At 36.0% G+C, this 11,855-nt stretch overlaps 1 protein-coding gene across 1 annotated transcript in view; it reads left to right on the forward strand.

Annotated features, from left to right (window-relative positions):
• Positions 1-11,855, forward strand: part of CHM (choroideremia (Rab escort protein 1)) — a 133,484-nt gene that overhangs the window by 116,605 nt on the left and 5,024 nt on the right. The window contains exon 10 of the mRNA XM_006752799.2: positions 5,354-5,511. Within this exon, the coding sequence (XP_006752862.1) occupies positions 5,354-5,511 (158 nt within the window). The remainder of the gene's footprint in view (positions 1-5,353; positions 5,512-11,855) is intronic.

The following is an 11,855-nucleotide window of genomic DNA, read 5'->3' on the forward strand; positions in this document are numbered from 1 at the left end:
TGCCTGTTTCAGGCCTAAACCGGCAGTCGGACATCCCCCAAGGGGTCCCAGATTGGAGAGGGTGCAGGCTGGACTGAGTGACACCCCGCTCAAATGCATGAATTTCATGCACCAGGCCTCTAGTATTTACATAAAAACACAAACTGCTCTGTTCTCTGGAGCTAATAACAATGTAAAGTAATTAACTTATTTTTGAGCTGCCAGAATAAATCCCTACAATCTAAAAATTTACTTGACTTTAGTTTGTAATTTAATTTGTTTCATAATTGCATTTTCTTCATTGGAAAGTCTCATATAAATGTTTAGAATATTATTAAATGTTTTATTACAACATTATGGTACATGATAATATTCCTAAACCTGATTTTGAATCATAGTTTTATCTTTGGCTTTAATTTCTTCATTTATAAAAGCTCTGAACCCCTTCTTTATTTCTGAAATTTTTAAATATTTTTTGTTTAATTTATAGTATGATAGTCTCAAATAATATGCTAAATTTGAATCTTGTATCATTGTTCTTCAGTTTTTAAATGCATTTAATTGTTCTTTCTTTAAAAACTCAAGTGAGGAAATTACATGTTCATTTCTTAGCTTCCTCTAGCCATTTTAGATTTTTAAACATTAATCTTAATGTTGAAAGTGATCCCATTTTGAAATGATGTATTGTTTAGAACCTGAGTAAAATTCTTTAGTAAGAACTCTGTGCTCTGAGGGGTCCTCAGGTGCACTGAGGCACTGAGAGGCTACTTTTCACTAACATATAGGCCTTTTTATCATCAGGATGAGGTAGTGGTCATATTTTAATTAAAATGTCAGAACAAATACTGTTGGAGTTATTGAAAATGAATCACCAGATAAAGTGAGCACTGGGCCATGGCAGGTCAAAGAGGCAAAGTCACCTGGAGAAGAGAACTCAATTCATTTTCCTGCCTAAATGAGGAAGAAGGAACTTTATGAGCAATATGAACTTTTAATACATGAAAGCACATTCCTCTCTGTAGCAAAACCCACTGTTTTTACAGATTGATGGCTTTTCTCATTATGTTTTTATTATTTGACAATGATATGAAACCTTATTCTTTAGAGCATTGTAAATATTTTGTTTTAAAATGTGTGCCAAAGAGCCCTAGCCTTTTTGGCTCAGTAGATAGAGTGTTGGCCTGCGGACCAAAGGGTCCTGGGTTCGATTCTGGTCAAGGGCACGTACCTGGGTTGCTGGCTCCTCCTTGGTCTGGACCCTGGTCAGGGCTCATGTAGGAGGCAATCAAATTGATGAGTTTCTCTCACATCAATATTTCTCTCTGTCTTCCCCTCTCTCTTCCACTCTCTCTAAAAATCAATGGGAAAATATCCTCAGGTAAAGATTAAAAAATAAAATAAAATAAAATGTATGCCAAAGGAATAAATTTATTTGAGATTTATTTCTTTTTATTTGAATTCTATATTCTGTGTGGTGCTTTACTTCATAAGCCTTTGTAAAAGTCAGCCTATTCACTGGACAAGGAAGTTTATTTATTGTAAAAGATAATGTTCTCTTCTCAAATGCAGTACTTCTTTTCCATTGTATCTGAGAAATTTAGTTAGGTTGTGAAGATTTCCGTCTATTCCCTCTCTTTCTTACTTTTTCCCATTTGAGGTATCAGCCAGAGATCTTGATATAATGCTCTTTTTTATATATATATATTTTATTGATTTTTTTACAGAGAGGAAGGGAGAGAGATAGAGAGTCAGAAACATCGATGAGAGAGGAACATCGACCAGCTGCCTCCTGCACATCTACTGGGGATGTGCCCGCAACCCAGGTACATGCCCTTGACCGGAATCGAACCTGGGACCTTTCAGTCCGCAGGCCGACGCTCTATCCACTGAGCCAAACCGGCTTTGGCAATGCTCTGTCTTAAGAAGCAGTTATACTAATACTTCCAAGAGCTCTACCTCCCAGGCTTCTTTAAGAACATCAAAGATCTCTAAACCCTTCCTTACACTAATCCAAAGACATGTCAAATGTTTTATGCTTAATGAACCTGATTCTGCAGGTGAGAACAGGTGAGAAAATTAAGTGATTGTTCACAATTCACATATGTATTTATTTATTTATTCTTCTAGACTTCAGAATATCCTTCAAAGCACGAAGTCAGCAGTCTTACTGGTAGAACTGTCCTAAGTGGGTTTTTTTTTATTTTACCTAGGGAATTGAAATTTTTTTAAAAATATGAATTGAAGCTAGAATTTCATTAGCACAATATCTTGAAATGTCTACAATGTAGTATCATCATTGCATCATCTTCTTTCTCTTTTTCGCTCCATTGTGCATAGTATGTGGAGTTACCTCATTCCATCTCATTCATTTCCTATCTCAAAATACAGCAATTCCTAAAAACAGATGTTTCCTTATAAGCATTATGTTTTTTATTAAATATATTGGGATGACATTGGTTAAAAGATTATATAGGTTTCAAGTGTACAGTTCTATGATACATGGTCTTCCTTTTGCATTGTGTGTCTACCATCCAAAGTCAAATCATCTTCCGTCATGATATATTTGGCTCCCTTTGCCCTTTACTACCCTCACCCCCCTTCCTTCTGGTAACTACCACACTATTGTCTGTGTCTATGAGTTTTCAGTTTTATATCCCACATATCAGTGAAATCATATGGTTCTTAGCTTTTTCTGATTGACTTATTTTGCTTAACATAATATACTCAAGGTCAATCCATGTTGTCCCAAATGGCAGTATTTTATCTTTTCTTAATGGATAAGTAATATTCCATTGTATATGTGTACCATATCTTTATCCAGTAATCTATCGAAGGGATCTTATTTTGAAATTGGTGGCTGGTGAGGGTGTTAATCGTTGGACTGAGAAGTCAAATGCCTTATCTTAATTCCTGTTGTATTTGTTGTGTCCAGACTAGATTGAGGCTGTGACAGTCTCCTACTCTTGGTCTCATGCTACTCTGATATGTTACTAAAATAGTTTGCTCTCCCTAAACACAACATGCATCTACAGACCATTTATTACTTTTATTTGGTATGCCATTGTTGATTTTCATCTGCCTACCTTGTTCTGTACTTACCCCAGTTAATTTGCCCAAGGTTCTATTCTAAGTTATCTATTACCGTTTAGGCCTTCACAATATCTAATTGAATAAAAGGAGCTATTACAGATAACCAGTTTTACTTTGGGCCAATTGATATATCCCTAGCCAAACCTCCACAACTTTAATATTTTTTGACAATTGTGTACTTCACAACTACATGTTCTTTTTCCAGCAATCTTGCTTCCTTCCAGTTGACCTCAAAGAAAGATGAAGCAATTGTATGTCTCTTTGAGAATTTTAAGGTCAAAGCCTGATAACTCCCTTGGTTTTGGAGCATTTATCTTCATCCTATGGCAACGTCTCATCTTCCTCATGGTCTCTTTTTCAAAGCTTTGACCTCTATGAAATTTCTTATAACTGATTAGATTATTTATTTTCCCTAACTTTTATTTAGAGAAGGCCCTCCTCTGACCTAGACCTTTCATGAAATGCAAGCTCTTTGTATATGCTCAGAAACAGACTGGGCAATATTAAAGGACTTCTAGACCTTAGCCCACTATTCTGCAGTGTTCCTGGAATCTGGTGTTAGAACTCATAGGTGGTATATTTAATTATCTTCCTGTAAGATGTAATGAAACTAAACTCACCAATAAATGTATTAAGAGCCTTGTGGTTTTAGTTGTAAAATGAGTTCCTTCTGTCCCTTTATTTTGTCAATAAATAGGTTTTGCCATCTATCATGTACTTACCTTAAGTTAGTGATACCTTAGACTCATACATCTTAGTATTAGAAAGGGGTATCTCAAAGGGTCACTTTTTATATTCAGAGTTTCTTCATCCTATCATAGTGATAATTTTGGATTTTCCAGGATGAATTAGAAAAATAACATATTTGGTATTCTTGTAATAGAGATATTTTATATTAAATACTATAAGATCCTATTCATCCTGAATTGGGGAATGGGGCATTCTTGTTAATTGAATACTGCAATTAGCTTAAAATTTCCAATTGATTACCAATTTAACCAAGTAGATAATTATACCTTTAGCATTTTCTTTATGATACATGGCTTTGAGTAATCTTCATACATATCCATTGTTATCATTATATAGAATTTGAATTTTTGTTCAGATTCAGACTAAAGAAAATGATGTAGTAAGTAAATATTTTAACAGCAATATTTTTGTTTTCAACCAAAGACAATTTGATCAGAGCATTTCTAAGGAACAGAGATAGAATAATAATTATTAAGGTAGCAAGGAATAGGCTTTAGGTATTAAGGCAAATGAAGTTGGGTCTTTTAATAAGCACATCATACTTTCATTATACCTGAAAACAGGATTAAAATCAATTCATAAATTATTCATTGAGCATGTGTTGTGCGCTAGGCCCTGTGTGAGGGAACATAAAAAAAGCAAAAGATTAAGGACTAAGTCTATCTGTGTATCCCCTGCTACTAGCCCAATCTCTAGTACATAATATAGATGCTTGCTGTTAAATGAGAGTTTGTGTGCTGAAACAGTGTGCAGTATCCAGCTTTATTCCTGTTTATGTGTTTGTTGGTTCCCATTAATTTTGTAATCCAGTAGGACAAAGTGTTACTAAGCTAGAATGTCGAAGTTTTAATCCTGTATATGCTATTTTTAATGATAGCTTAATTGAAATATAATTCACATACCATATAATTCACCCATTTAAAGTATAAAATTTAGTGTCTTTTAATATTTGTTCAAACATCACCACAGTCAATTTTACTATATTTCCATCACCTCACAAAGAAACCCAAACCCATTAGCAGTCATCCCCCACTACCCCCAGCCCTAGGCAACCACTAATCTATTTTTTTGTCTCTGTACATTTGTCTATTCTGGGCATCTCATAATGTTGTTATACTATCAAATTACTGTATAATTTTTAAGTTGGTTTGTCTATGTGATACATAAGAAAGCCAATGTATGCTATCATCTTTAGAGGCATAATTTAAGGATGAATGTAATCATAAGCTCTTTGATACTGGTGAGGAGAAATAATACAAATCCGAGAGAACACAATTGGAGTTAAATCTAAGTAACTTACTAATAATTAAATTAATTTAAAAAATCTAACTTGTCTTAGGTTGAAAAGCCATTGCTTGAAATATGCGTATGTATTAGAGTAGGTTATGAACGCAGATTTAGTATTGTATACATACAAAGCTCTAATTCATTAAAATACATACTCATGACTTTTGTTAGTAACTGATTACATATTGTAGTTATCAACAAGGCAAATTGTGCTTTACATGTAAGTAAAATTTTTGTCTTCCTTTAGAAAATGAAGTTGAAAAGCCAAGACTTCTATGGGCTCTTTACTTCAATATGAGAGATTCTTCAGACATCAACAGGAACTCTTATAATGATTTACCATCCAACGTTTATGTCTGCTCTGGCCCAGACTGTGGTCTAGGAAATGATAATGCAGTCAAACAGGTAAGGCTGTTGGTGTTTTCAGTCTTGTGTTAAGAAGTTGGTGTGGTAAGGAAAGTGAAATGTTTTTTCCTCTGTGGGTTGGGAAAAGAGACTAGAAAATTAGCTCTCTCATTAATACCATCTCTATAATTTGCCCTTAAAGTTTTTTTCTATAAACAATAAAACTACTTTAAAGTATCAAATACTTTCACGTTATTGAATATGATGATGAACTACAAGAGTTCATTTATGAATTCCACTGTTGGAATAAGAATAGAAAATGCTACAAATACACATTCAGAAAAATGAATTTATAATGCCAGTATTCTAAAGAAACATTGTTTCTAATTTAAACTGTTGGTCTATCAGTGTATTATTTTGAAATTCACAGACTTTTTTCTCTGTCAACCTGAGTCATTTAAAAAGGAAAGTACCTAGTAAGACAAACAAAATTTAATTTTAAAATGGTCTTAAGGCATTATCTTATCTAGGAAAAGAATGCCTAACATAGTTTTTCACAATTAATATGATTCCTTTAATGTTTTCACACAAGCCAGTGTCCCAAAGGCTGCTATTATAGTTGCTGAGGAGTGTGCTAAATGAAAGTGGAATTTTGTGACAGTACTTCTGGGCAGGGCTATGAAGAGGTGTGGAGCAGGCTGACACAAACTGCTGAAAGTGAACTATGATTCCATTAAGCTGAAGGTTCATATGCATATATAAATACACTTTTATGCACTTGACAGAAAGTGAAGAATAGAAAATATCATTTTTGAAGCACAAGTCTAAACTTGCGAAAGACATAGTTGGCATATATGTCAATTGAATCAATAAATGGGTAATTAACATTGTTCTAAGACAGTGATGGCGAACCTTTTGAGCTTGGCGTGTCAGCATTTTGAAAAACCCTAACTTAACTCTGGTGCCATGTCACATATAGAAATTTTTTGATATTTGCAAATATAATAAAGCAAAGACTTATATTTTTGATATTTATTTTATATATGTAAATGCCATTTAACAAAGAAAAATCAACCAAAAAAATGAGTTCACGTGTCACCTCTGACATGCGTGTCATAGGTTCGCCATCACTGTTCTAAGACCATAGAAGGAAGTTTCAGTCCAACTGGGAACAAGGATCTTATAGGAGCAAATAGCCTCATTGAACCTTTAATTTTTAGTAATAGCGGCAAGGCCTTGACCCATACATTTACAGTTTTTGCCGGAGTCTTTGTTTCTCATCTTCAGAGTCTAATGGTAATCCTGGATAATCATATTCAGCCAGTGATTACAAAAGCAGGAAGTCACAATTCTCATCCATCATTCTTTCTATTAGTTTAATAGGAATCCAAGATGGTTCAAGATCTACATTTAAGGCTTAAAATTACCAAGTCATTTTTGCTTTGATGTTCCAATTTTTTCCAAGCAGAAATTGCCAACAAGTTTTTAGCCAGGTAGCTTAGGTCATTTTTATGAGTGAACTTTAATGTTTTTTTAACCAAAATGGAAAGCCTTTTAAATAACAGCTTATTATACAAGTGCTAATGTGATCTGAACTGCAAGCTACAAGATTATAATTAAATTATAATTTTATTATGAAGTAATTTGCTTCCCAAGAATATAGTTTTCAGGAGTGTAATATTGTCACAGTAGGTTATAATAATAATGCTGGTTTGGGTACTAATTATTACATGCTATTAAATATAAGTAATCTTAAGTTTGTTACATAGCTTTTAATTTCACATTAGGGAGAAAATATTATAATTCCTACTTTAAAGGAAATCAGTAATAATGTATAAATAGCCAGTTTATTCAGATAAACTGTGTTTTAATTTCAGTATATCATCCTGTGTTCATCCCATTCACTAATTGATGACTTCTCTTTGCTAAGTTGTCTATAAAAGCTCTCAGATCATCACCTAGGCTTTTCCTGTGTAGAAAACATAGGCACCTTCTTTTCTTTTTTATAAACAAAACTAGTGGCCTGTTGCACGAAGATTCGCGCAATAGGCCTTCCTTCCCCTGGCAGCCGGCACCAGTTTTCCTCTGGCACTTGGGACCCAGGCCTTTGGTCCAGCCGCAGCAGCAATGCTTGGCTTGACCCTTGGTGACCCAGGCCCCCAGCCCCTCCTTGAGCAGAGCCCAGGGCCGGTGGGAAGCTTGGCTTCCTCCATCTCCGGGAGCAACCCAAGCCTCCTGCTCGCTCCAGCTCCATGACTGCCGCCATCTTCAGTCATCTTCAGTCTTCGCTCTGCGCCTGTGTATGCAAATTAACCACCATTTTTGTTGGGTTGATTTGCATAGCTGCTCTGGCTGGTGGGTGTGGCGGAGTAACAGAGTGATGGTTAATTTGCATGTTTCTCTTTTATTATATAGGATGCTTCATTTTACCAGCTAGCAAGTTTGCATCTGCTTTAAATATATATATTGATTTCAGAGAGGGGAAGAGAGAGAGAGAGACACTGAGTATTGAGCCCACAACCCAGGCATATGCCCTGACCTGGAATCGAACCATTACCTCTTGGTTCATAGGTTGACACTCATCCACTGAGCCATGCCAGCCAGGCTGCATCTGCTTTTCTTATTTGCAAATGTATAGATGTTGAAAAACATAGACCTATCTTCCTTGTGTTCATATGGAACTATTTATGATTTGAAGACATGCTAAAAATATCAAATGATCTCTGTTTGATACTCACAAATTAAAGTTGTGTGCCAGAGCACACTGACATTCCCTATTATCACACAATGATAGCTGAGATTCTTTCTGTGACTTGCTAGTTTTTGTAGTTTATATTACATTTTTTTCTGACCTTAATATATGATTTCTCTTAATACAGCTATTGTATCATTTACCCACACATACTGATGAACAGACTTGTCTATGGGCCCCTACTTCCAAGGCAATGATAGCTCACTCCTCCTCATGGGCCCCATCCCCTAGTACAGTGGTCGGCAAACTCATTAGTCAACAGAGCCAAATATCAACAGTACAACGATTGAAATTTCTTTTGAGAGCCAAATTTTTTAAACTTAAACTATATAGGTAGGTACATTGTTATTAACTTAATTAGGGTACTCCTAAGGCTTAGGAAGAGCCACACTCAAGGGGCCAAAGAGCCGCATGTGGCTTGTGAGCTGCAGTTTGCTGACCACTGCCCTAGTAGCTGTCACTACCATGGGAACAATAATAGTTAAATAGTACTATACTCTTTGTATTATATTTCAGGTATAAAATGAGTTAAATTGGCTAGTTTGGGCTCAATTGGCAACCTAATCACCATTTAGAACATTGTTTTTATGGATAGATTAGCAACTCACTTAGGATTTTTGGCACATTTTTAAGTTGAAGATCAGCTTTATATGTTGTATGAACTATCAGTATCATTAACTTCTGCCATTGCGGGAGAGGGCAATTTTAGGTATATTTTCTGAAGTTGCCATTCATTGAGCATTTTCTGTGTGCTAGACACTATCCTAAGCATCTCATATGTAGTATCTTATTTGGTCCACATAACAACCCTATGAGGTGAATATCCATGGTCCCCATTTTACAAATAAGGAAGCTAAAGCCCAAAAGGGCTAAATAACTCGCCCAAAGATAACTTAGCTGATAAGTTTTTGAGCCAAGATTTAACCTCAAATCTGTTGGACCCTAGTGCTTGTGCATTCATCTAGTGTGCTATGCTACCTTTGTCTTGTTAATGTGGATATATCCTAAATGCATTTAGCTGCTGAATTTCCAAAATATTTATTTTATTTTGTGTGAATGTATGTTAAATAAACATATGCATATCTTAAGTAACTCAGGTTGTTCTCTTTGTATTTTCCAATGTAAGGAAACCAAGTCACAATATAATTAGCCATTTTTAATTTTTTTTTAACCACATGAAACTCTTTACCCTTTAGGCTAACTTCTGGTTTATAAGGGGCATGGAGAATTAAAAGTTGACAACTAACTACTCTGAATCGATCCCTTTATGAAAACTCTCAGAACTGGGGCTTAATTGGCAAATGCAACACAGTCAATAACGTAACATTAGATAGACTTTCCAGAGCATGACAGTTGACCAAAAAAGGTTCCAGCAGTTAGAAAGATACTTCAGAAATGCTAGAGTCTGGCTGTAGAAAATTGGCATCAGTAAAGGCCAGTGGCAAATGGGCTGAAGGTGGGAGTTCCATAGGCTGGTAGAGCACAAATCAGGGTAGGACAATTGCTTGGCAGTCTTAGGAAATAGATTGTTTACGACAGAGATATACGAAAACAGATCTAGTGGGATTCAGCCATGAGGACTGGGGTTCAGGAGAAAGTCTATCTTATAGGGAGGTGATGAAAGGGAGACAAGGTGTGAGACACAGAACTGGAATAAAAGTAAAATTATTATATTTATATTCAACATTTGTGCAACATACAGTTTTTAAAGGTCTGCCAATCATTAAAATATAGTGTATATTGAGCTTCTCCGCCATGCCTTGAACTAAGGATTCAGATTTGACTAAAACACAGTCCTTGTCATCCCTGAATAAATCACTGTTTAGTAAAGGAGAAAAATGTGTCAACAAATGGCAGTATAATGTGGTATATGTAATAATAGATAATATCCAAACTACAGATGTAATACAGAGGGGCCATGAAATCTATCTAGGAGTTAGAGAAAGTCACAGAGAGGGATATAAAAGATGAATAGCAATTCCCCATCTAACTGGAAGACAATCAAATTTCAACATTTCAAATGTTATAGCCTCTGCACCTAGCCCAGGCTAACATAATGGCCTGTTTAAGGAAGTACAAATAAACAAGTGTTAGTGAAGCAAGAAGTCTGAGAGGTAGAGATGGATTGAAATAGATGATAAGACTAGAGAACGTAGGCCAAAAGGATTTTTGTAAGCCATACTAGGGATCTTGGATTTTTATCCTATTTGAAATGTGGAGTCACTGAAGAATTTTAAGCTCCAAAGGGGCATACATAAAATTTCATTTTTCATATACCTCTCTGAGGGCAGCATGGAGATGGATTACATGGGCGAATCCTAGAGGCCAGGTTATGAAATGTTGCTGTTGTTTAGGGCAGAGGTCCTCAAACTACGGCCCGCGGGCCACATGCAGCCCACCGAAAACATTTGTTTTTTTACTTCAAAATAAGATATGTGCAGTGTGCATAGGAATTTGTTCATAGTTTTTTTTTTAAAACTATAGTCCAGCCATCCAATGGTCTGAGGGACAGTGAACTGGCCCCCTGTTTAAAAAGTTTGAGGACCCCTGGTAGGGGAAAGGTGGTGCATGTCTGGGCTATGTCTGTAAGAAAGGAACAGGTAGAGTCAAGAACTAGAAGATAAAATCAACAGCATTTGATGATTGATTGCATGCAGAGGGTGCAGACGAGGGAGAACTTTTATATACAGACAAGGTAGAGATAAAAGACGAAAAATCTATTAGAGAAACTCAAGTGTTAGGTGGAGGCTCTGTCTGACTTCCGTTCTCCTGCTTCCAAGGACTAAGTGTCCCCAGCAATGAAGTATGGTGAGCTCCTAGGGTGAAAAGCAAAGCAGATGTCTTAAATATTCTATTTTAAAATATCCATAGTAAAATGACATGTACTAAAAATATGCCCTTAAACTGTGCTCAAGAAAGAGAGAAGCTGTTTTTCTCTCCCTGCGCAATCTTTCAACTCCACATCAAAGCTGAAAAGTTTGTTTACTACCCCTCCATCCATTCCCAAAGAATTCCAGTTTTAATAACCTGGTGTAGGAATCTAACTGTACATAGCAGCATGGGAAATAGATTAAATTTTGCAGCCATGGTGCTCTCTATTGCAACTACTAAACTCTGCCATTACAATGCAAAAGCAGCCATAGACAATAAAGGAATGAGAATGGCTGTGTTCTAATAAAACTTTATTTGCAAAATCAGTCAGCAGGCTGGATTTGCCCTGGAGGCCATGGCTGTCAACTCACGACCTAATTGATGGCCTTCTGTGTACCTTGGGAAGGAGAGTTCAAGTGGTACAGAAAGACATATGGCCTTTAAAACAAGCATATATCTTAAAACCCTAAGTGGCTTTCCTTTACCTACAGGATAGAGTGCAAGCTCCCTAGATTGGCAGGGATTCCTTTTTTTTTTTTTTTTTTTTTTTTTTGTAGGATAATATTACTTCTTTGGGCTTCAATACTAACCAGGCAAACTTCCCACAGAATCTGACAGAAGGGATGAATACCTTGCCCTTACTAATGGTTAATTTGTAGTGGCATGTGTGTTTCTTGAATGTTCATGAAGCTTTCTAATTCATCAGCACACAATTGGGCTTTTTTCCCCCCTCCCTTTACACAGAATGAAATGCCAAGAGGGCAAGAGGGGCAGGGTGTTA

This window comes from Myotis davidii, unplaced genomic scaffold (assembly GCF_000327345.1).
Source record: "Myotis davidii unplaced genomic scaffold, ASM32734v1 scaffold2171, whole genome shotgun sequence".
In the NCBI taxonomy this organism is placed as follows: domain Eukaryota; kingdom Metazoa; phylum Chordata; class Mammalia; order Chiroptera; family Vespertilionidae; genus Myotis; species Myotis davidii.